The following is a 26,846-nucleotide window of genomic DNA, read 5'->3' on the forward strand; positions in this document are numbered from 1 at the left end:
ATAAGAGTTTGATTTATCTTAACTACGACGTACGTTTTTTGACTTTTCCTTAAGATAAAGCACAGAAACTTGGCATCTCTCATGCACTATTGAAAAGTGATTTCTTTGCAAGATGTGAAGTATTTGAATACTGGCTGTATAAAAAACAAGCCAATGTTTCCTGAAATGTGCAGATAGATGTGCATTTTTGTAACTTCATTCTTCCTTCTTTGAAAAATAATGGGGTGAAGGTATAGACACTTCCTTATGAGACAATAGTGACAGGTATAAGGAAACAAAAACAATTCAAGAGCTCAGATCCAAAAGCCTCTAAGTGCAGTTTCAAATTTTCTTTAAAATTAAACAATTTCTTAGTCTCCTATGATTGTTCAAATGTTTATCTTCAAATGCAACATAAAGAACATACTCATCACCAAAAGGGACATTACTGAACCTACACACATGAGCCTGAGAAAAAAAAAGAAAATTTTAAAAGAAAATTTCAGATGGCACTTGAACTCTTCAATTATTATTATTTAATTATTAAAGGAATTATACACAGACAATAGGGCTGATCATTAACTGCTTTTTGGTTTTGACCATTTCAGTACTCTATAATCTATGAGTTAAAGTTATGTTGTAAAACCGTATGTTGTGTAAAAATATTTGAGGGAAATATATTTTAACTTTAGATATAGGATAGAATAATTTTACACTGAATATTGTTTGTCAGTTTTCACATTAAGATGTATCCACTTAATCCCCACCGCAGAATATGAATGCAAAAAATTACTTGTGTAAGTTACTGGAAAAATGAGAGATTCAATTAGTAATTTCTGGTTATATTTAACCCAGAAATGTATGTCATCATTTACTCACCTCTTACTTTTTTAAAACTTTATTTGTGTGTTTGTTCTGTTAACCACAAAAGAATTTAGTTAGAAAATTGTTGGGAACATGAAACGACTTCCATGGTATTTGTTTTTCCTGCTAGGGAAGTCAATGGTAACAGTTTTTTTTTTTATTTAATTTTTTTTTAGCTTTTGTCAAAATAACTTATTTGAATGTTTTCTTCTGTCTAACTCTTTGATTTGTTGACAAAAATGAGGACTTTAGATGAGCATCCCATTAATCACAGACAGAAGCAAACCCCAATTATTTTGTTGACCTTCATAATGAAACATAAATGTAGCAAATCTTCACCAAGCTTTACAGTTTGTAAAGACCTTGCAGACAATGTAAATAATTTTCACAAATTTAGTATTGTCCCGGGTAACATATTTGACATAAAATGATGTTTACAAATAGATCCCAAGACAAAAATTTAAAATAATTATTTCTCAGTTTTTTTTTAATCCTCCATATCCTGCTGATTCTTCAGTTTTCTCTTTTATATTCCTTTTCACAATGAAGGCAATCAAGGGACTCAAGCACAAAAACGTTCAAATACTCAGTGCATCAGTGTCCATGGCAAAAATGTGTGTATTATATAAAAAAATTTCAGCATTTGTTTAAAATTGTGAGTTTTATTTTTTGAACAGAATGTCATTTCACTGCTTCGTAAATGAAATAATTTTGAAAGTATTTATTAACCATGCTAAGTGTCGAAGCATCAAACAGAAATGATGGTGCTTGTTTTGAACCACCTGATTTGTAAATGATGTTCATTAAAATTATACAGACCAAAGTCTGAAATCTTGATGTACTTTCATGAGTGTTATGAAATAAAAAAATATAATGTTATTATATATATTATTGAAGTAACTATTTAATAAACTTCCCAACTACTCAAACTGAACTTAAATTAATGAAAATCTAACTAGCTGCATATATTCAAACATCAACTAAATATGTGGTAAATGTCAAATGTACAAGTTTCAACACATAAATGAATGAAAATAAACAGATTTCATGAAAAACAGCAGGGGCCAGTTCTACATTACATTTGTTAGTTCAGTCTTGATCAGTTCAAACACATCGCATAATTAATAATGATATAATAAGCATGTAATAAGAGATGATAAATTTGTCTCAAAATTGATTTACAGATACTGAAGGTTAAATGAACATGCAAAGTTAGCAATTTACACTTAAAATAATGACTTTTGTTGCTTGTTCAAATTAATTGTTTATAATAAGCTGAGCGGCGCGATGGCTCGGTGGTTAGCGCTGTCACCTTACAGCAAGAAGGTCGCTGGTGAAATAAGCTAAATTGTCCATAGTGTATGTGTGTGAAGATAATGTATGGGTGTTTCCCAGTGATGGCTTGCAGCTGGAAGGGCATCCGCTGCATAAAACATGCTGGATAAGTTGGCGGTTCATTCCGCTGCAGAGACCCCTGATTAATAAAGGGACTAAGCCGAAAAGAAAATGAATGAATGAATGAATGAATGAATAATGAGCTGAAACAACACAATTTAAAAAAAAAAAAGTTTTTGGGGGGAAAACTTAATTGTTTTATGTTCAATCCACCATAATGTGTAAAAGCAATTACGTTAACTTAATTGATTTGTGTTGGGACAACATGAAGGAATTCTGTAGAACCCAGCATTTTTCCACAGTGTAGAATAGGAGTAGCCTTTATTTCTTTATTTAATGTAAAACATCGTGTACTTCTTTATTAAATCACTCAAAATGTAAAAATTGCCAGGGGGTGAATACAAGAACATAATATACAAACATATTCAACAAATGTTTGACACGTTTGTCCTGCTCTGACGTCTTAGAAGCTCTCTTTTACGCATGAGCAGACAGGAGCCGCTGTTCTCGCAGCGCATGCGCAGTGGAGTCCGCTTCCCGTCGCAAATGTCAGCGACACGGACAAACACTGTCAGACTATCTCAGCGGTTCAGTGTGAGAAAGAGAAATGACTGATCTCTTAAGCGGTGACGTTCATTTTTAATAAGAAACAAGTTTAAAGCGGAAGGAATTGACGGAGAGATGGAGCAGGAGTTTGAGGAGATAGATTCAGAAGGCCGCTGGCAGAACATTTACTTAGTAAGTACAGCTAAGACAGCTAGCATGCTAATGAGCCACGCAATCTACAGTTAACCGTTAGATATATGTCTTTTTATCGTATTGTCTCTTTCGAAACAGTAATTTAGTGTTCTGTCATCCTTCTACTTTTGACAGTTCTTGGATTGTGTTAAAACGAAAGTAAAGCTATGAGACCGGGATGTTACGGTAATTGATTGGTAAACTGAAGTGTTATGCGTAAAACTATATTAAACCCGAATGAACCGTCTGTCTGGACAGCATGTTTGGTCACCGAGTCTGTTTAGCGAAGTCTTTTTAAGCATTATACTCGTTTTGTTATAAAAACAGTAAAGAACAGTTAAATAGTTCAGATTGGACATCAAATTGAAATCGAAATAATCCGTCTAACCGTTACAGTATGGAATATTTTAAAGTGACTTCGATACTAAAAGTGCTGCCTTGATAGGCAAAGCACTGGGTTTTGAGTAACAGACATCATATGACAACAATTTAACACATTGTTTATTCCTACGTTTATACGAATAACAGCTGTTAGCTATTTCTGACATATACACGTTTATTTACTGTAACCAGCAACTGTTACGTTTTCGTGTGATCAGTGACTAAATTTATAAACATTACAGGCAACTCTACTGACTTATTAATAAAACTGGTTACTTAACATTCAGTATTTTAATCATAGAACAAGGCTAAAACTTTATATAGCCTTAAAGTGCTAGATAAACAAACATAGGCCTCGTATAGTTATGTTGTGCTGAGTGTGTGTATGTGACTAAACAAACAACGTGTAGCTTCCCTGATTAATATTTCCAGTAATATTATGTAACTATTTCTGGGAGCTGTTCAGTCCTGATTGACATGAGCTAATTTGTTTTATTATTTTTCCTGTCCGCTATTTGCTGGCTTGGACAATTAATTTAAACGCAACCTAATGAATCAGTAATGGCCTGATTAGGCTTGTTTTGAAGCTCTGCTTGCATTTCTTTCCCAGGAGATACGCAACCAGTCGCATGAATGTGCATTCAAAGTGGCCAAGTATCCAGAGAATCGCATTCGAAACCGATACAGAGACGTGAGTCCATGTAAGTAGCCTCAGATTTTAATTTATGTTTTGTTATTTAATGAAGTTTCACTGTTTTGTTGCATTTGACATCGTTTAATGTTATTTTCTCAAATAATCAGTTGATCACAGTCGAGTGAAATTGGAAAATACAGAAAATGACTACATCAATGCCAGCCTGGTGGTAATGGAAGAAGCCCAGAGGAGGTACATACTTACCCAGGTGAGTGAACACCATCCAGGACAAGGACACTAAGTGTGTGTATACATTTACACAACACTGTTTTCAACTAAAAATATAGCCATGTTTTGACCGTTTTTTATTTGCATTGCATTAGTCTTTTGGGGGTCTGAAAATGAACTTTTCAAACTTGTTCATACAGCACATTTTCAGCCTATAATTGTATGTGTAATGACTTGGCAACCAAAGCAACAATGGAGGACTACATTAAAAAGTGCGATTATGGCCTAATAAGAGCGTTACAGCTAAAAATAAGCTATTTGTGTTCATTAATGAGCTCTCCAATACAAATCACAAATAAAACTAGCTTAGGGCCAAATTAAGTGTTTATTACAATGTATTTTTGTTAAGAAGTCAAATTAGCTATTGGTTTTCAAATTAAATTTAATATAGAGCATAAAGTTAACTTGTTACATTTGCGCATGATGACCTACAAATTTACAGAAAATGAGGCAATTTCATATTTAATATATCAACATCTGTAAAACTTATCTTTGTTTTGTAATGTTAGTTTGGGCCCTTGTATTGTTGAATAATAAATTATATAGTTTTTAATGGTCTGCTGGAAGTAGTAAGCCAGCTGATTGTAATTTAAAGTTAATGCACATTACTTGGATTTTTGATATAATTGGTTACTAAATAATCCACATCTGGTGTTTAACGTTCATTTCTTGTAAGTTACAGAAAAGGATTTTATTAAACTATTTATATATTGAACTCATTTTTAAATTTCCCAGCATGGTAATTTATTCGTGTCGGGACTAGGGATGCACCAAAATAAATAAAAATTCTGGGCTGGAACCAAAAATTCTAGATGTATTTGGCTGAAAACCGAAATTGAAAATGCTTTGTAATAATTTAATTTTGCTTTATTAAGTAAATAAAATAAATTGAACACAATTTAAATTATACTTAATTAAAACACACTACTAATTAAACTACACTTACTTATAAAACACCAGTAAAATAATCCCATTTTGTTGACAATGTAGAATCATCATTTTACCAGCGTTGCCATGACAGCACAGTAGTGTATTGCAAGCAGCAGGAACAAGTATATAATATAATAAAAATGTGTTGTCAGTATATTATTTGAGTGGATTTTTTTCTGTTCAGCATAGATAAGAGATCTACATGTACGTAAGTGGAATATACACAGTGTACAATATTGAACTATCTTGACTTTGACTGCACGTGCACAAGCTAGTTGATGGTTCACTCTAAATCCCCCTTGTGTAGAGCAAGCCATTGAAATGAATAGGTTTCTCAGCGGTTTTCACATGTGATGTGATTTAACTTGCTTCAAAATGCGCAGTGACTTCAGCTGGAGGGAGAGTGAAACCAGGGGTCTGTTCTTCGTACGTGGATTACTCAATTAGCTGGATTTGGTTATTGACGATTTGACACGATCCAGGATCATTTTGTTCTCAAAACTCATCCGAGAGTTGTTGTCATTGTTACAGTTCTGGTAGCTCAAACCTGCTCGGGAGCAGGCTCGTTTCATATAAACATGATTAGATCGGGTCTTTTCAGGTATGCACTAATTTCTGATATCTTCTTATAGTAGTTGTTATATACACTTGGGAATATAGTAAATAGTTACAAAAAATTAAATAAAATTATATAAATGTATATTTACAAATAATCATTCATGCAGTCATACACATGTTTTGAATGCTAATATGACGATGATTTGAGGTTTTGCAAAAGTCGCAGACACCTTTAGCGATATCAAACTTCTTTTTTGATGCAAAATTAATTTAATCAGCCAGTTACTCCTTACGCCGATTAAGAAACTTGAGTAGCCCTAGGCTACTATAATAAAGAAAATCTGCTCTAAATGTAAAACTAAGTGACTAAATACTGAAAGTGTAAAGCCTGCAGCCCACAACAAAGGTGAAAAGTTATTGCGTATCATATATATCAAACCGTTTATCACAAATTTTATATAATTTTGCTCACATGGATAATTGAATAGTAATCAGATGATGTCATAATGCTGCTGTGCCGTCAGCCAATCGTTGCATTGCTGATCATGATTTCGTGGATCGATAGATCTGTCCTTCACAAGACACGCAGCGATCTCAGATCAGTTCATCCAGACATTTAAATCTGATTTGCGAACTTTAAGTTTAAAAAGGTTTAAAAAACCAAATTAGCCAGAGATCAGTTATCAAGATTAAAAGATCCAGGATCTACCAAATCATCCTAGATCATTTAAGCGAGGTAAGAAGAACGGACCCCAGTGCTCTGATCACTGCATAGCCTTTTTTGGCTCATATTTTTGGCAGTTTTTCTTTTTCACAAAAAAATTAATTCTGCATCTCTAGGTGAGATTTTGGGTCTTATTAAATATTTTTTAAATACTTGGTTTTTATAGATTTTTAGGAACATATAACAAGTGGGACCAAAACAAACAAACAAAAAAATAATAATACATATATACATTCATATCCATATATATCAATATATGCAAATATACATGGGTCTCATTTACTTCCATTGATTTTTAGCCATATCAAACATCTCTTCATTATTCTGGTATTTTCCTATCATATTTTTATTTAAAGTTTAGTCATAAACATACTGGTTTGTAGGGCAAGTAGTTTGACCATTTAGTTACATGTTTTTTCTAAGTCGATTTATTAACATATTTCTAAATAGAATAGTGAATATATTTTACTAGGATCCGCACAGGTTATTGCCTTTGTCTATATCAGTCAAACACTAATTTGTGTGTATGTTACTATAGAAACTGATTGCATTATATCTATGTATTGAATAAAACAGATCTTGAAAATGTAATCCTAAAAATTTTTTTTAAGTTTGCCAATGCCTGTTCAATTATTATTAAGGCAAATATTGTCACTGTATGGGTTTGTTCACTGTGGTGTTATTTTTATTTCTGCAGTTCACTTCCGTTAAATCTTATATGTTCTTTTAAATGCTCATCCATGAGGAATAATTTGAAATATTTCATACTGTTTTGCACACAAAAATCATGTGAATATTTTACTAACAGCTTCACACCAACACTAATGCTAGCTGTATGAATACAAATATGAAGATTCAAGAAAGTCATAGGACTTTAATAATGTTTTCATTGTTTTTGTTGTTGGAAAGGTTTTGTTTTGATGTTACGACTAATTTGCCTCAAGCAGGCACTTTTCTTGTAAAGATATTTTCAGTAGATTAACCTACAGGGAAAGAGCTGTGCTCAGACACACACAAAAGATTATGCAATTTCTTAGTAAAACCTTAATAAAACCTTAATAAAACTCTGTAGGTAGGTGGCAGGTTTTACACCTCTAAAACAAGGTTGTGTGGGTAGCATTCAGAAGCTCACAAATACATTAGTCAGCCATTTGAAACATGGCTTTGGTTTGATCTTTATTTTTAACAAATGTGTAGGTGTGCCAGACTTTGTGGTGTTGATTTTGCATAGCATTTGCAGAGAAGTGTAAGGCTACATGTTTATAAAATCAACTAGGGTTCACTCGGTGAACAGTAAACTAATCTGCCTGAAGAATAAGGCTGGTTTTGGGTTCACATTACTTGGGAGCTGTTACATAAGCACATTCTTTTGACCATTGTGATCAAACCTTACTGATTGTCAAACTCTGTGTGTTTCTTTATTGTCAGGGTCCTCTGAGAAACACATGTGGTCACTTTTGGCTGATGATCTGGGAACAGAAGACCAAAGCAGTCATCATGCTTAACAGAGTAATAGAGAAAGGCTCGGTAAGAATAGATCCTTTTCTATGTAAAAGCACTATTCTAAGATCTTTTAGCCTCCACGCTTATTCATACAAAGTCTTTCTCTTAGTATGCATTACAGAGCTCCATAAAGTCTCTGCATGTATATGGGAGTATGTTTCAAGTAGAATTACATGAAGGAATAATAGAGGTCTTGAACATGTAGTGTTCTTGACTGAAACTATAGCATCAATAGCAAACTAACTGAATATAAATATTTTATTTAATTCAAAAGCACATAATATTGTGGCTTAAATTTAAAATAAAAACTATTCTAATAAAAGCAAATTAAAATAAATTAAGCAAGAACTGTATTTAAGTATGATATTGAAATATTTGAGACTAGTGCCTTAATATTAAGCCACAAAAGTACTATTTAAAGGGACCGTTCACCCAAAAATGGAAATTGTCATAATTTACTTTCACTTCACTTGTTCCAAACCTTTCTGAGTTTCTTTCTTCTGTTGAACACAAAAGAAGTTATTCTGTTGTTTGAATGTTTGTTTTTCCTATTATGGATGTCAACGGTTTTCAACAGAATAAAGAAACTCATAAAGGTTTAAAACAATTTGAGGCTGAGTGAATAGTGAGGCAGAGTGAACTATTTTATTTTTTCCAAAATACTTAAGAATAGATTTCATTAGGCCCTACTTTAAGCATTTTGTTCAGTATCCCAGAAAGCAATATTTTCAGAGGCATTTACTGTAAACAGCAAGTCTATATTAGGCTTTAAGGGAAAAAAAATAGTTATTTAAAGAAAACTGTAACTTTAATCCAAGTGTTTTGCTTGCTTTACTTATTCAATAGCATGAAATAACTCACTTTGGAATATTAGTCATCAAATTTTTAATTAATAAAACGTTTAAGGCAGTGTTATTAATCTCTTTTTACATTTTTTATAAAGGAAAAGTGTGCACAATATTGGCCTACACAAGAAGAGAGAGAGATGTCTTTTCGTGACACCCGCTTTGTGGTTACACTAGTGTCAGAAGATGTGAAGTCATATTACACCACCAGAGTGCTGGAACTCCAGAATGCAAATGTAAGTCTCTCATTTTGACAATCGCACTGTTGACAATTGATTTTTATTTTTTTATTTTTTTGTGCATGTTGGATATTCTTTTTTTTATTTATTTTTTTTTATTTTACATTTTTTATCTACATAGACGGGGGAGACGAGAGAGATCTATCACTTTCACTATACCACATGGCCTGACTTTGGCGTCCCAGAATCCCCAGCCAGCTTCCTTAATTTCCTGTTTAAGGTGCGAGAGTCTGGTTCACTCGGGATGGACCAGGGACCAGCAGTGGTCCACTGCAGTGCAGGAATTGGGAGATCTGGAACATTCTCTCTGGTCGACACTTGTCTTGTCTTGGTGAGTTGAATCTCTATAACTAGGAGTCTACTGAATATATCCTGTGTGTTTTGTGATTTTTATTTTTTCAAACCAATTTCAATTAAAGAAATTTTACGTGTTGCTGTTAAAAACTGTAATGACAGTTGTCTGATGATGACAATCTAATACTGTGGTTTGTGTGTGTGTGTTATTGTGGGTACTGGGTAATATTAAAAACAGTTTACTGACGAGCTGCATGATTAATTGTTAAAGATTTGCAACACTGATTCAAACATCCATGTCATCTTACTACTGAATGATGTGTAATCACAAGAAAGCATTTAAATGGGGTATATGCACACAGACTTTTAATTTCAGCCAGCCAGCCTCAGCGTTTCCAGTGAACTATCTTTCCATTATCAAATCGCCACGTAAAGGTCTGATTTCTTTAAAAATCAGGGATCTTCACTGCCTGAAAGATATACGATATAAGAGAGGACAAGAAGCACTGCATTAAATTCCATTTTCCCCTGCTATGTCTTTAAAATAAGACAATTTATATTACCCTAGTATTTTCAATGGAGTTTCTGTGCTCGCCTGCTGATCCTGACGGCGCTAGCGGTTACGCTGTCTTTTATATCGTTTTACGCTTGAGCATCTAAATGAATGCTTAGGTCTGTTTAACTGAATGTATCGTAGTTATGTTACAACATCAATGCTGTAAAAGGAACCTTATGAAATAGAAACATTAAGTTTTCACCGGAAGTTTATTATTGGCTGAAAAACACTGGCTGTGCATTTATCCCATTGCAGAGAGCAGTTGTCGAGAGGGAGAGCAGTTATATTGTTATTTCTGTGTTACAAACCAAACAATTATTACAGAAGTGTTGAGATGATGATTAATAACAGGGTTCCTCAATAGGTAGCCACATCTGGCCTGCAAGATGAAACATTTGGGCCATGGCTAATTTACCACACCAAAAAATGGGGATGCTACAATACAAAATAAATAAATAATAAAATTTTTTAAGAAATAAAATGCGACCATTCAATACAACCTCCATGGTTCAATAGTTTTTTCAGCATTGCGTTTATTTACTCTTTAAACTGGCTCTTTGCATGTTTAAATATATGTCTATGTGAAATGTCCAATGAGTGAGCATTAAAGTTTGGGACGCTTTTGCTTCAAAGTGATGTAAGCAACTGGAATGTTTCCTGTGTTTTACCCATTCAACTGCACAAATAGATTGGTGAGAACTAAACACACCACCAGGAACACTAACCCAAAGCAGTGCATGTTTGTCAGTCCATTCAAGTCGTGAACTTGAGTCATTTAATGTTTTGATTTGTTATTTAAACACTTGTGCATGATAATTGAGAAGTGCCTATCTGTACGGGTGAATGAAAGTTATGACACTCAAATTAAGTCTTGCTTGTGAACTTTAAAACTAAATTATGTCCAAAATCAACGTGCCCGACTTGACGAGTATTCAACTGGTTATGCCTTACACAAGTAATTTGGCTTCTTCTCTGAAAGAACATGAATGTGTGACATTGAAAGTGAAACAGATCTAGCTTGTTTTTAATTAGGAATGTTATGTAAGTTCCCTTATGATGGCTTTATTTTGTGGTTTACAGAGCATAATGATGACTTTGTAGGTATGTTTTAAAATGTATTTATTGTAAAGGCTAGTTCAAAACAACTGAAACCTTTAAAATATGCCAAGAGTTGTAATAATTTTGGCCACTGTATATGATCTAATTTTGTAACTGAGTAAAGTATGCAAATATTATTGGCTTTTTTATTATGTGATTTAAGTTATTGAGTTAGCTTTTAGAAGTCTCACAAACCAAACTGTTAAACATATTCTTGTGGAGTGCCCCATTTTTAATGTTATCACACAACAATTTTTATCTGGAGAGACTTTAAATGAAATATTTTTAAATGTGAATCTGTCTAAAATTGTACAATTTTTATCAAAAGGAACCTTAAAAAACTGTATTAGATTTTTATCTTATACTGTATATTATCATTTATTATTATTATTATTATTATTATTATTATTGGTATTTATAAAACATGGTAAACTTGATCTTTTTTTTTATTTTTATTTTTTTTGCCATGACATAGCCATAGAAGCTGAAATGGCAATAAAATGAACTCTCTCTCTTCTCTTTAGAAGTCTTACACAATTACTTTATACCATTTCATAAATTAATAATTACAAATGGTTTTCACTTTCGGTTTTTCATCCAGGGGCATAAAGAATTTTTGGTTTTGGTTTCACCCCAGAATTTTTATTTTAGTACATCTCCAATCAGAGCTTTCAGTAAATTTGATTTGAGTAGGTTTGTAAATAGTCTATTTAGAACTGAGAGAGAATATTGGTCTATATTTCAAACAACAAATCATGATTATCAATTCATCGAGAATCCTGCAACTCTAACTTCAGAACTTTACAACAATCTCAAATGATCAGATTGCATATTTACCACATCAAGAGAAATACTTGCATCATCGCATTCTCAAAAAGAGTAAGTGCTTCCCAAATTGCATTCTTATGTACCATTCTGCGCCATTTTGTAGTATAAATAGTGTAAGTAGTGCGTTCACAGTGAAATTCTAAAAATAATAAGTGCACTTTAAATACCCGGATGATACACTTATTCAACCATTAAAATAAAGTGTGGAATGTTGGACACTTCACACACTCAACAGCAGCTGCTTTTGCTCACGTGTAGAGGCAGGGGCGGAGCTTTCAGGCACTGATGTTGGACTACTTTCTTTATCTTGAATTGAGAAAGGAAAATTCTCCTACGAGAGTGATTATACCAGCTCCTGATGGTGAATGCGGTTATACTCATGGCAGGGATTATTTGGTAGTTTATTTATTTCACTGATATGGCAAGCGTCATCAGGGAAACAGTTTGAATTTCCGCTTGGTAAAAAAAAAACATTAGTGTTCCGTTTGAGACGATACTACATTCACATACTATGCTGTTGAGTGAGTAAGTGCATAAGTACATAGTGCATAGTGTGCCATTTAGGATGCAGCAAGTATAATATCTCATTCTTCTTCCTGATTGTCCTCCATTAAAACTCATTAACTACTGCTTTCCTTTTCTTCCGTCATTGATGTATCACAGATGGACAAAAGGAAAGACCCATTATTGGTGGACATCAAAAAGATTCTTCTAGATATGAGGAAGTACCGGATGGGTTTGATTCAGACCCCTGACCAGCTGCGTTTCTCATATATGGCTGTGCTGGAGGGTGCCAAGTACATTATGGGAGACTCGTCTGTGCAGGCATGTGATCTACACCGTATTTTCAACTGAGTCACCATTAACCAAATCCTGTATCCTGTGTTTGTGAAAATACTGATTTGTTTTTTTTTTATGTCCGTGTGCAGAAACAATGGCGAGAGCTTTCCAGAGAGGACCAAGAGCCCCTGTCTGAGTCTCCCCCTCCGCCGCAGCCCCCTAAATGCACAGAACGCTACAACGGCAGCAAACCGGCTCATCTGGAGGATGGGATCGACTTAAAGACTGGAAAGAAAACAGGTCCAGAGACCCCCAATAAAGAACCAGACAGGGATGCTGGAACACAGTATGTTAAAATAGACTCTATATGTTTTTTAGACTTGTTCCAAAACCTGAATGTGGCTAAGAAGGAATCAGCCTTCATCAAGCTTGAATTCAGATGCCAAAGTTGCTAAATAATTCTAAAATTATTGAAACTTCTGTGTGTGTGTTTTTGTGTAGATAGATAGAGAGATGTATAGAATAAAAAACAGTAAAGTATATTACCTGGAGGCTTTATTGACAAAAAAAATAACTTTCAGAATAAAAATGTGTAATTTCTGTTTTGCAGGAATTAGGTTATCAAGAATTTGTTAGAGGTAAAATTGAATTGACATTAAAGTAGAAATTAGCTTAAAATGACAACACCTAGGTGGTCCTAAAGTTAATAAATTTTCTTGAAAATGGTTTATTTTATTTATTTATTTTTTTAAGGGTTTTTTGCGATCATGTATGACCTTTTACAAAAAGATTTTTAATGTGCCATTTCATTTTTAAAACAATTACATTTTCTATACTTTACCTGATCTAATATTGAAAAACTTTTATATATAATATATAAATCTCTTAAGTGCTTATGTTATACATTTGTGTAGTTTTGCAGGAAATTTTATGCAATGACACTTACGCCCATTAACATGGGGCGACAGCGTCAACGCTTCCCATTTACTTTAAATGGGTGCTATTAGGCATTGCCGAACTGAATCGTGGATCTGTTGGCGTGCAGAAGTTGGAAATTTCTCAACTTTAAGCGCCTACGGAAGCGTCAGCCAAATAGATCACTTTATGCAAATATCCCAGCTCAGACACTAGCCGATTACAGACTTAATTCATTGGCGGATGCTGCTATGACTATCGCATCAGCCCCAACTTCAAACACGGCCTCCGTCAAGCATTAACACTGAAGCCCTGTGCGAATCTGGCGTAATGTATTCATTTGTTACAAATAAATTCACCTGAAGTTGTGGCCTTTGTTATGAAAAGCCAATAAACACTTACAATCACTGAAACATCACTCTTTAGATGTTAATTAACCAAGCAATTATTTTTGTCCAAAATACTGAGAATATAGTTGAAAATTAATATCTATAACAAGTAAATAGAATAAGGATTATATTTAAAATCGTTCCAGAATTATATTAATTTGAGCTTTGACATCATCTTTACAGGTATGCTTTGAAAAATGGACAGTACGGTTAACAGGTTAAATGAATAGATTTCAACATTATCCACAGTGTTTGCTTGTGATCGCTTCACATTTTTTTTTAACCACTTGTAGCCATAAGTTACATGATGTTCTATTACTTGCTTTGTTTTACTTTTACTTTTTCCATTTCTCTTATGGCACTAGGTAGCGCTGCCAGTTTTAAAATGCTAGTAGTCTAAAATCTTATTCTTTGTAGTTGTATATTAAACATCTGATGGACTAACATCATTGTGTTAATCTCTGTACAATTGACATACTCAAAAAACAGACATAAAGATCTGCATTATGCATACGAGGGAAGTATTCAGGATGTGAATGTAAATAAAAACTGAAGCTATAGCCTACCAGTATAATAATGGGAAGTTCAAAATTAAGGTGTTACAAATGGATTCTCTCAGACATAATTCACAAACACATGCAAAAGGTGGCATCTTAAGACAATAATGCATCTATGAAATTATAAGAGAGAGTAAAGATTAATTCATTGTTTATATGTGTCTCCAGGCTACGCATTTTAAGTTAGCTCATCTCGCCTGTCATCTTCCGAGTCCTAACATAGTTCATTCTTCATTGTAAAGTCACATATCCATAAACTAAAATTTTGCGGGGTGTCCCGGTCTAGTAACAGAAAAGATTAGTTCATCAATCTTGCGTCCACACGTTGCGATTCAACCGTTCAGCAAGTTTCAGCACTGTTGATTGACAACTGATGGGTGAGGCTGGCGTCCACACAAGTGTATCCATTTTATACACCTCTCTAGTTTTCAGGAAAAGATCAAATATATACCCAGCCTTTCTGACTACCTGCTGTCGCTTTTTTAAGTCCTATATGAGCACATTTTCACAATTTTTCATATAATCGGCAGAGTTACTCCACTATGCCTGGTTATTCTGACCAGTGGCACACAGTGATGGGACCACAGAACATCTGTGTAAATGGCTAGATTTCCTGTCAATCAAACTGCTTGCAAATGGTCAATTGAGGCTTGCATAATACTTAAGATGGGACACTGTGTTAAACTAACAACATTTACATGTTATATTTACTATTTTCTCTTTAGAGCTCGCAAGCGGCTACGAGATGAGAAGATATCCAACCCTACGCAGAAGACCCAGAAGCAGACGAAACCCAGGATCAATGACCCTGATAAAAAAAGAAAAAGGTGAAACCGTCTGTCTGCAAGAAATGTCACTTTTCTTGTGCTCTGCCCTTTATTGACCCAGTGAGTCATTTCAAACACGCCTGGTCATGTGTGGGTAATGCAAGTCACATAATCCCACAGATGCCTCAATAATAATGTCATGTGAATAATGTGACATATTGTCACTTAGTGTTTAGTCTCTCAGATGCAGGTGTGCCACTACACTGCACATAATAGATTACTGTTTAATCTTCTAGGTTATTCAGAGATCAATCCATTTGCATATTAGTTTCACCAGGACATACATGTAGGAATTATAAGCCCTACTGAGAAAATTGTAGTAATATTTTTTCTTCTGGGGAAAAAAAGTCTTGTTTCCTTTATTTTGGCTGGAATACATTTTTTAAAAACAATTTTTAAGATCATTATGATTAGCTCTCTTAAGAATGATTATTTTTTTAATTGGCTACAGCAGTGTTTCCCAACCCTGTTCCTGGAGGCACACTAACAGTACATATTTTCGGTGTTTCTCTTATCTGACCCATTAACTTCAGGTTTTGGAGCCTCTTCTAATGTTCTGATGAGTTGATTCAGGTGTGTTTGATGAGGGAGAGGTTGAAAATGTGGACTGTTGGTGTGCCTTCAGGAACAGGGTTGGGAAACACTGGGCTACAGGACAAACCACTGTTATCTAATGACTTGCCTATAGGTAACCGTATTACCCAAGTCTCTAAATTAAGTAAAAAGTAAATAGTAGTTTCTAATATATTTTCTAATAACTTATTAAATCTATTGGGTTTAAAAATGGTCTCTCTGTTAAACAGCTCTTGGAAAGTATTTAAAAAAGAATTAAAATTTTACCGGAGGGCTGATAATTTTGCCTTCAACTGTATCATATACATGTCTGATGGTGTGACTGGTTGATGTGGTTGACTTTTGTTTATAGAGATTTGAATGACAATTTTATTTTGATTATAATGATTGTGTGTGCCAGAACTGATGGTAATATATACTATAAGTATGAATGACATAATTAATAGTACTGTTATATTAAATGGGCCATATGATGCGCTAAAATAAAAAGGCCATATTTTGTTTATTTTGGGTTTTTTAGAGCTTTTACATGCTTTAAAGGGACAAAATGGCAATTCTGCCATCATTTACTCATCCTTGAATTGTTCCAAACCACTTTGAGGTTTTTGTAGGAAATAGTAGGGAAAAAATACTTTGGAACTCAGTGGTTACAGGTTGCCAACATTTTTCGAAATGTCTTTGTTTGTGTTCAACAGAACAAACATTTTTTTGGGTGGGGGGGGGGGGGGGGGGTGGTTTTGCAAAATTTCACATTACTTTCATTTAAAATGAACTAGATCCTCATGAATATCACCGTCCCATCAATGAAGGTGTTTTTTAATTCACATGGATTAAATCTGATCAATTTTCACGCGTATCTTTCAAGATCAAAGTCATGCATAAGTCCACCACTTAACATGCTTCTGCAAGCCACTTTTGGGTGAGGACCCATCAGTTGAGAAACAACGCTGCACAATATTGGAGTGCCTCAATAAGGCTTACTGCTAGTGTGTGTTGAAGGTATTAATACATTGATTACATCACCCATCAAGGCACTTTCCCACTGTTTGGCTTTTTTTTAATGGAGATAAAGGCCAATAATCCAATTTAATGATGCACAGTAAAGTACTAAACTGAAGTGCCTGTTCTCCTTTATAAAGATTTGTCTGATCGAGTGATGAGTGTAAAGAGAGATGATTGGAGTTTATTCTGTTAAATGTAAAAATTTTCTTTTGTGAAAGATTATAAGCTTTATACCTCAGTCTTTTACATGTACAAACAGATGTGTTACACACTAAAGGGAAAATAACACTGCAAAGCATCATATGGCCTCTTTAGTATTAACAGTAAATTAACTTATTTTCATTTTAATAATTTAAGTTAATCCAGTTGTATTATTAATTATTTTTTCTTATCGTATTTAGTAAGTCTAAAAAATCTCTGACAGAAAATAGTTCAAATAGTTTTTTTCTGTCATTTAAAACATCCAAGATTATTTTTGCATTGTGACATTTTCATGATCAGCAACTTTCCCCCAAATACGCATTATTGCAATACAGTGATTTATTTAATTATACATTTTTAATCTTTTAAATGTCATTTACCTGTTACAACAAGGTTTTATTAACATTAATGACATTTGTCAGGAAAAGGTAAGATGTAAGTCTAATTTTACTTAATTTTAACTTGATTTTAGCCTTAGATTTTAGGGCAATTGTGACATGGGTATGTCTTGATATTATTTTATGAGGTTTTAAAGACGTATGGAGGTAATATTACTTATGAACATTATTTATGAGTGACATAAGATCAGCGTTGTTTAGCATTTGTAACAAAACTCTCAAATTTGACAGTTCATATTTTAGGTGAGTTCTGTAAAGCACAGGTGAACTCTGTGGCCACGTACACACTGTAAAGTTTCTGTTGTGAGAGCAGCATTTAAATTAGAGAATTCTCAAGATCATCTCATTCTGTGTGTGTGAAACATGACTCGCTTCTGACTTACACCATAACAACGTTTGTGGCATCTTTGCATGTTTGGCATTCTCTACCTTTGACTAAAGTTATTTTACAGTGACCCAAAATGGGTTATGGTCTTATGTGGAGTTATGTGGTTTTGTGTTTTATTTGGAAGGCGGTTACATGGAGCGCATTCTTAAAGTTTTGCCATGTCCACATATGAAAGCAATGTTCTTTAATTGTCTTTTGGAGTAGGAAATGTGCAGGTCACCATGTTTTGGAATTGTTTTCTAGAACGTTTGGGCGGTGCAGAGGAGTACTTCTTCCCTGTTATATCCTACACCACACTTATATAATAGAGAATATTCCGATATGAATTTAAATAGGTCATTAACAACTAGTTGTTCAGGGGTGTGTTGCCAAAACCATAGTACAACTCAATTTTTGGAAGGAAATGATATAGTAATAAGTGTTTCCTGAAATAATAGCTGCTCTGTCATAGATCCCTCATTTGAACCATGTTAGTTAGAAGGTGCTGTATGTACATTTTGGAATTTTTTTAAAACACAAAAAACATTACACACACACACACACACACACACACACACACACACTGCACACTATTTTTCTTTTTATCCATTATGATTTTTTATTGCATTTTATGATATTGGTAATAAACCTTTAACTTGTTTGCCTCAGTCTATTCTTTTTGTATTCTTATTTGAAACACTGAGGTAAATGACTATATACAGTGCATCCAGAAAGTATTCATTACGCTTCACTTTTTCCACTTTTTTACAGCCTTATTTTAAAATGGACTAAATTCATTTATTTCCTCAAAATTCTACACACAATACCCCATAATGACAATGTGAAAAAAAGATTTTTCTTGTTGCAAAAAAAGAAACGTTACAAATTTATTTGAGCAAAGGCTGTGAATACTTATGTACATGTGATTTTCAGATTTTTATTTTTAATAAATTTGCAACAATGTTACTTTTTTGCAACAAGAAATTGTCATTATGGGGCATTGTGTGTGGAATGTTGAGGAAATAAATGAATTCATTCCATTTTGGAGTAAGGCTGTAACAAATAAATGTGGAAAAAGTGAAGCGCTGTGAATACTTTCCGGATGCACCGTATAAAAAAAACTTTTTCTGTCTTTTCGCAAATATTAATAATCCATATTCTATTCCACTATTGTAAACAAAACCATTTACAATGACGTAATTGCATGCAGAAATCAGATATATGTGATGGTCATAAAATAATTTTTAATTATTAATTAAATTATTAATTTGTTACCTATCAAATTAAAATTGGTTTCAGAAATTACATTTCATGAGCATAATAAATTACTTTTACAATTTTGACAATCAAATATTCCATATATATCATATTTAGATACATGTTTAACAATGTATATATTTATTTTCACAAGCTTTGGAAATATTGTACCCAACATTTCCGCTTGTAAATCTTCCACATGTAAATGTAGTTTTTTTCACAAGCCATAGCTTCATTCAAAATGGAATAAATGTTATGGGAGTTAGTGAACAATGGATTTAGGAAACACAATATCGCTGAACTATGTTCGTAATGACAGTACTTGCCATCTTAAGGTCGGGACACACCAAGCTGATGCCAAATAACTAGTGCAGATGAAAACCAACTGTGCTGTCTGCTCACGTCTGGACCATAAAGCTGTTTGTGAAAACACACCAAAGAGATGGTGGCGTATTCTGCACCTCAATGAGAGGATGTGTCTTTCCTCACCTGTGGAGGGCAGTAGTAACTTATAACTGAGAAATCCGCTTGTACAAATTTGTCTGATAATCGAATAATCCATATCATTTTCAAAGATTTAAGAAATGTAAATCTTTAAATGTTATTTGCACATTTATAGTAAATAACAGTTGGTTTATTTATTTATTTTTGACAATGCAAAAAAATACAGTTATAGTATAATACAAAGATGGAAAATAAAACAAAAAAATAGTTAAAGGAAGGACATAAATAAAACATATCTCTTTAAAGGAAGAAATTAAACGGTTTACAAAATTCTGTTGTTTTTAAAGCTTTTTTTGTAGCAAAGTTAGAAATAGTCTCAAAATAATGCTGCGTTTCAGAAAGAAAAAATATACGAACGGTTTCTGATTTGTAAATTTACATTTACGTAAATGCATTTTGGTAATATTCTTAGTTTCTTCTTGAATTGAGTTGTTTACTTGGATTTGTCACTTCAGTTTTGGTTACAATGCTATGTGGAAAAACGTCCACTGTGGGGATTTCGTCAGAGCCAATCATCTGAAACAGTAATAAAATGGGCCAATGAAATGCCCTTGAATTGGCGGCGTCAGTGTACGCAGCGGGCAGCAATCACAATCAGCTGTGAATAAAGATGCCAGCCACACGACTCTAAGTATCTTTTCACTTTCAGATCCTCTGAGAGAGTCTTTGGTTCCTCCATCTCAATCCTTCGAGGAGAGAGAGAAAGAAAAGAAAGAAAGTTAGAAAGAAAGAAAGAAAGAAAGAAAGAAAGAAAGAAAGAAAGAAAGAAAGAAAGAAAGAAAGAAAGAAAGAAAAAAGCTGCCGGCATTTTGACAGGCTATTTTCTCTCAGTCTCAGAGTGTGTTACAACGCAGTGGCAGACAGTAAAGGCTGGGCATTCTCCCATCCCTGTGCGTTCTCTGGTCCCTTTTTCCTAGAGCGGTGAGTAACGGAGCAAGTTTCCTAAAAGAGCAACAGGGTCGATCAGCGCATCTTTTTAAAGACATCGCTTCCGATTGTGCGTTTTTGGATCCAATGGTTCCCTGTCCACGGATGATAGGCACGAGCACTGTGTTGCATGTCTGGGGGTTCAGCTTGTTAATGCGGTTCTCACGGACAGCGCATGCCATCACTGCAATGGCATGTCTGTTGCACAGCTAAGATCGTGGCTCGCTCTGTAAAAGGGCTAACCACCCCTGTTGTCAGCAGTTTGGCACTCGGGCAGATCTGAGGGTTACAGTGGGGGTCAATCCACCATCTGCCTTGTGGACCTCCCATTCCTCAGTGCGCTCCATCCAAGCTTCGAGTGAGAGAATTGCTTCTTCCTCCGAGATGATCACCCTCTCGATGACACCGATGACTAGATGTTCATCGGAGGGTGGGCTGTCACTTCCCTCAGGGGTGGTAAGAGAGGCTCCGGATATGGAATCTGATAAGATGGCTGTGCTAACCCGGGTTGCTTTGGTGGCAAGGCTGAAGATGGCTTGTCCACCAGCTCCGCCGCCGGACCGATAAGATGGGTATGACGTGGAGGATAAGAAGGGGAAACCCTCTAAGCCTCCTGTCTCTTTCTTTCTAGAGGTGCACAGTAAGTTCACGCAGCGCTGAGGGCACCTTCTGCCTGGTCTGTGTGTGCTCCGCCCTCAACTTCCTCTGACAGAGCAGCCGTGGGTACGAGACAAATCCCCAGGTCGAGCGTGCTAGTGTGGTCAATATTACCCGTTTGATTCCCCATTTCTGGCGTGGTGTGTAGGTTGTCTGCGTCCCTCGGGCCCAAGTCTACACTGCTGTGGGCCAGGCTACATCCATTTTATTTGCTATGGCTGGTGCAGGCATTGGCCCAGCAGCACGAGAAAAGTTCCGACCCAGGCTTAATGTAGTGACTTTACTTTGAAAACACCAGGTCGACTGCGAGTGCCCTAGGAAGGACGATGACTACACTAGGGCTCTTGTCCGTGGCTTAAATCTGCTCCACCGCCCTGTCCGTTCCACCGGTTAAGCGGCAGCGTCAAGCACCCCACAGACGATCACCATCCCCCCCCCCCCGCCCCAAGGTGCCGCTAAGTCTGGTATGGATCACGAAGCGTCCCTGAGATGGGTCACTCGGAAAAGGAGGTTTGCTCTTTCCTTAAACAGGGACGCAGCTCAGCCATCGTGACAATGGTTCATTTGAACAATCAGACTCGGCTATGCGATTCAGTTCTCTAAACCCCCAAGTGCACGGCCATGTATTACACCAAGTTCAGCCCTGTGTCCGCCCCTGTCTTGCACAAGGAGATTGCTGTCCTCCTGGTGAAGGACGCAATCAAGCCAGTCCCTCCAGCCGAGACGAGGTATGGGCTTTTTAGTCTGTACTTCATTGTACCCTAAAAGAGCAGTGGGTTATGACCAATCCTAGTTCTGTGCATTTTGACCCGCTGCATTACAAGCAGCCGCTCAGAATGCTCATGCAGAAGCATATCCCCCAGCGCCTTTAAGCGCTTAACAGGTAAGTAAGGTAAGTTAGGGCCAGGGGACATGTTTGAGGGCTGTGTCTCTGGTGATAATGATGCGCTCACGCTGGAGGCTGGCAAACCACTCACAAACGACATGGTAAGGTTTAATCACCGTGACGTTTTTCATACATTTCCCCATAGTGGAAGCTTTTCCACATAGCATTGAAGTTGCCCTCTTGCTGGGGAATGAAACGGTTACTTCGTAACCCTCGTTCCCCGAGGGGGATACGGAAATGCTATGTTTCTTTGCCACAGCGGTTGCGCCTTAGCTGACAGCTGTAGTTCGGCTCTTCAGATAGAAAAGATACTTAGTGTCACATGGCTGGCATCTTTATTCACAGCTGATTGTAATTGCTGCCAGCTGCGTACGCTGCGTAGTTTGCTTTCTGTCGAAATCCACATATTGCAAGTTTTTCCACATAGCATTTTCATTCCTCCCCTCGGGCAATGAGGATTTCAAAGTGCATAGTTACTAAATAACCAGTCAGAGAGCTTTCTTCAGCCAACACCGATCCAACATGCTGAATCGGGCCAACTCGATCTGACGTTAACCCTATAAGAAGTATCGAACACCCCTAGCCAACCGGCCGAGCTTCTGCTTGCTGTGTTCCGGCGCTTAGTTGGCTAATGATTGTTTTGGGAAAGGCTCCCCAGTTGGGTTCTGTACACAATGCACTGAATTATTGTATTTTCATTGTTAAATGCAGTTGTCTTTCCTATAAATGACTGAGCTGTGTGCGTACAGGACAAGATTAAACACTAAAAGTGACTACCAGTTTAGCAGCAGTGTGTACGTGGCATATGTATTCCTCTAGCCGTTTGTGTGTAATTGTGTGTTATATTGTGGTTTCAGTCTGGGCTGTATTTGCTGTACGTGACACAGCGAGTGCTGCCCTGTTGGGAATCCTCCCTAATGAGGCAGCAGTGGTGCATCTGCAGGATTTTTGTAAAGACGAGCTCGACCAGGCTCCTCAAAATCCTCAGGCTGTACGTGAGAGCCAGACATGAGCCTTGTGTGCTGTGACATGCTGTTTTGTTTTGTTTTTTTAGCTTGCTGTTGTTTTCATTGGCTGTGGCTGTCGGGGTTTTAAAGCTGAGCTTCAGCATGGTGTGATATTTTTATTCTTTTTTTTAAATGTAGAGGTTTGCTTTCACTACCTGAATAAGAGTAAGTTACAGTGACTAATTTAAAGAGAGAGAGAGTTCAAAAAAGGGTTTTGAGAGCCATAAAGTTGTGTTGAGATGAAACTTGATGGTTCTTCTACACTGATGTGTTCTGGAGAACTTAACGGCATATTTAGTTCTTGGAATAGCAACAAATTGTGTGTGTGTGTGTTTTGAGTGCAGTACTTGTTTTTGTATGTTTTTGCCGACAGAGCTAAGAGAGTGTGCTTTGCTTGGTTAATTGTGTGCCACTAAAGTAGATGATTATATTTTCTGCCATTCTTAATCCTGAATCCCAAAAGAATGCATGTATAATTGTTTTTAAAGGGACATTTCGCCCATAAAAAAACAGTGTATCCTTATTTGTGTTCCACAGAAGAATGAAATTCAATCAGGTTTGGAACAAGTGGAAGATGAGTAAATGGTGGCAGAATTTTCTTTCTTGGGTGAACTATCCCTTTAAGCATAAAATTGCCCTCATTTTCCTTCCTTCCCCTCTTCATCAGTTTTTCCATGCACATAACTGGATTTGCAATCTAGTTGAAACGATTCCACTAAATATTATGTCATTGGGTTGGTAAATAAGCATAAATTAATTTTTGGATTCATCAGATGAATAAGGAATTGACCATTAACTTCTCTTAGATATGGGATTTATGTGCCTTAAATGGTTTAATATATGCATATGAAACTTAATATGAAGATTTAAAACTGATATTTTGGGGTTTATTATTATTGGAACACCAACAGAAGCATCTGAGGTGTATATCGGCTTACTCTGGACAGGTTTTGGTTTGATAGAATCTTGGAATCTAAAAGTTGAGACCTACTAGTCCAGATTTGACTAATCATAACCTGTTGGAACATTTGAACAACCCATGATAAATTAACGGAGAACAGTAGAGAATGCTGAATTTTGTCAAAGTAATAAGTGCTTCATCCATGTTGGTTGTAATGCCTCTGCTGCATGGTGGGACGTTAACTCCCTTTAGTTCTCGCCAGGGGCGTAGTGGACATTTTAAAAGTGGGGGGGACGGCTGTATGAGATCATGCGTTCATATAATTATTAATCACCTGTTTCTAAATGGTCTTTCTCTAAAAGTGAGGGGGACGGATCCCCCCACCCCCCGGTTGCTACGCCCCTGGTGCTCGCCCACTTTTTTCTGCAGCTCTGGTTCCAGAAGCGTTTTTCTCAAAATACTTTTTTACTTGGAAACAATCATGAACATCAAATTATTTTGAGAGCATATGGAAACTTGGATTAATGCAAACAAATGGGTTCGACACAAGCATATTCAGTTCATTTAAAGCAATTTATTTTCTAAAAAATGATTTCCATATTGAGAAAATGAGTAGAGAGGATTTACTTCTGGAATCAGATTGTTGTGCTCTCGTTCCTAATAATCGAGTTTCAAAAGAAAAATGGTCAATGTATGTGCTGCTTGGGATTGACTAAAGTGGAATTAACTAAAATAATGAAAATTCAATCATTTACTCATTACACGGGTGTCTAATGAATTGAATATCATTTGATTTGTTTAATTCTAGCTTCATTTACATATGAAAGCTGCATTTTCACCTCTAATGTGTCAGCTTGTGGGAAAAACCCCATTTTCATTTATCAAAACAAGTTTGTTGACAAAACATCTATTGTCTGTAAATTCTCTCTCGTAAACTTGTATATTACTTTGCAATGTCACAAAAGTATTAACATGACTAGTAAAGGAGTTTCTAATACTAAAAGGGAGAAATGACAAATTTGCATGACGTCATTGGAAAGCTAGAAATGTTTTTGGTTTTCAAATGCTATGAGCAATTCCAGCGTTATAGATGTGACGTTTGCAGTAAAAACTCAAAACATAAATTCATAGAACATTACATGGAAACATCTAACCACAGAGTTATGGGATCAGAAAAATATCAGTATGTAAACATATTTTATATTTTAAATGAGGAAAATAAACACGTGTTATGGATGTGACCAAAACAGTTAGCAAGTTTACTGTATAAAACATACTATGTAGAAATTCAGTGAATTAAACTGCACAACCCAAAAGAAATAATGCTCATTAAAAGGATAAGAGTTATTTTTACACAACAAAATGTAGAACCGTTTTAACTATTTTGGTTAAGGCATAATTTTTTTCATGGCAAAGTTGACATTTGCATGGAATTGCTCTATAAATCTCCTGTTCACTGCTTAAGAAAAGCTATGATGTCTTCTGTTTCTTAGAACCCCAAAGATGTGGAAACCGGCCCATAATGAGTCCTTAAACCCACTTCTATTTCTGTTCTGTTCAATACCCATTCAAATTCTTTTAGCAAGGCTTTGTGGTTAATGCTACTTGATGATACTTGACATTTTACTCAACAGCTTGAATTACACACAATCATGCTGAAAACATGAATTTTGAAAAAGTTGTTTATTTTTGAACATTTATTTCTAATAAATTCATAAAAGGGAAGATTTGGGGTGTGATTGTGTGCAGTTTATGTTGTAAAATAAAAAATATTTAAATCATAGCTCAAGTTATGTTTAGCATAACATTCAATTTTACTCGTAAATCAAAAACTCCTATTATAAAACCCACTGTAATAGCATTGCGGCCGCAGCAGTCTATTGCATTTGTACATTTGTACAATATTTTGGCAGGACCTAGCCTAATTTCCGACCCTGAATCCCAAAAAAACGGTCAATCATATTCACGTTAAGCTTTGAAGAACATCATTCATACTGGTCTAGAACAAAATGAGGCCGAGTAAATGTTTAATTTTCATTGTGGTCGACGTAACCCGTTAACTTTATTAAAACATTGCATTGCATTTTGACTTTGTATTCTGCCATTGTTTTAACAGAGCGAGAACAACCAGTGACTCCTAACTCCATGGCAACCTCAGCAAGAGATCTCCATCCCATAACGCTCCCCCCGTCCCACCCCTGTGTTTTCAAAGCCGTTTACAGCACGAACTCCTCGACAAGGTTTCTCCACTCCGAACAACAGCACACACACCAGCACTATATCAGTGGACGAAACTCAATAATATCAAGAGGACCGCATCGCATCGCCATGGTTTGGATTGCTTTTTAATTTTGTCGGACATATCGTCTTTTCTGTTTATTTAGCTTTTTGTTTTGTTGGGGGATGAAAAAGCAGCAGGATCTGAAAGAAGGTCTACGCGTTTCTAATGCTGTTCACACATTGTATTTTTAGACGACTTTTTTTCAAAGGCAAAATGAAATGCTCTATTTTTTATATGAAATTACTTGAAATTTCCTATCATATCTACAGGGCTGTAATGCTCAGATTCAGTTTTTGAGATTATTAGATGACGTCCTATTGACGCGTGATCACATCGTGTACATAGTCTACCTTCTGAGATGTAAAAAAACAAAACCAATAATAATAATAATAAGATTGTACAAAGTGATAAAGACATTGCGTTAGGTGAAGACACACAGAACAAGCCAGCAGTGTCTGATGTTGAAGAGTCTTACTATTCTTAATTCAGGAGTAGGATCCATGAAATAAAACTGCTACTATTTTTTTTTTCTGTAACAATGTGTTGCTTCATTCATTCCCCCC

The 26,846-nt window shown here is 35.6% G+C and overlaps 1 protein-coding gene across 2 annotated transcripts; it reads left to right on the top strand.

Moving 5' to 3' along the window:
• Positions 1–2,749: 2,749 nt before the first annotated feature.
• Positions 2,750–26,846, top strand: ptpn2b (protein tyrosine phosphatase non-receptor type 2b). 2 transcript variants are annotated; one of them, XR_008839472.1, is made up of 11 exons: positions 2,750–2,976; positions 3,968–4,058; positions 4,159–4,259; positions 7,920–8,018; positions 8,938–9,075; positions 9,200–9,409; positions 12,518–12,679; positions 12,784–12,980; positions 15,221–15,322; positions 22,952–23,085; positions 26,119–26,846. XR_008839472.1 is itself a non-coding variant. In XM_056480100.1 (10 exons), exons 1-10 carry the CDS (start codon positions 2,920–2,922, stop codon positions 26,141–26,143), a joined length of 1,182 nt encoding a protein of 393 aa, XP_056336075.1. In that variant the 5' UTR covers positions 2,750–2,919; the 3' UTR covers positions 26,144–26,846. The 2 variants fall into 2 exon arrangements, 1 of the variants encoding a protein (XP_056336075.1); XM_056480100.1 differs by lacking the exon at positions 22,952–23,085.

The sequence above is a fragment of the Danio aesculapii genome, chromosome 19, assembly GCF_903798145.1.
Source record: "Danio aesculapii chromosome 19, fDanAes4.1, whole genome shotgun sequence".
Taxonomy (NCBI): Eukaryota; Metazoa; Chordata; class Actinopteri; order Cypriniformes; family Danionidae; genus Danio; species Danio aesculapii.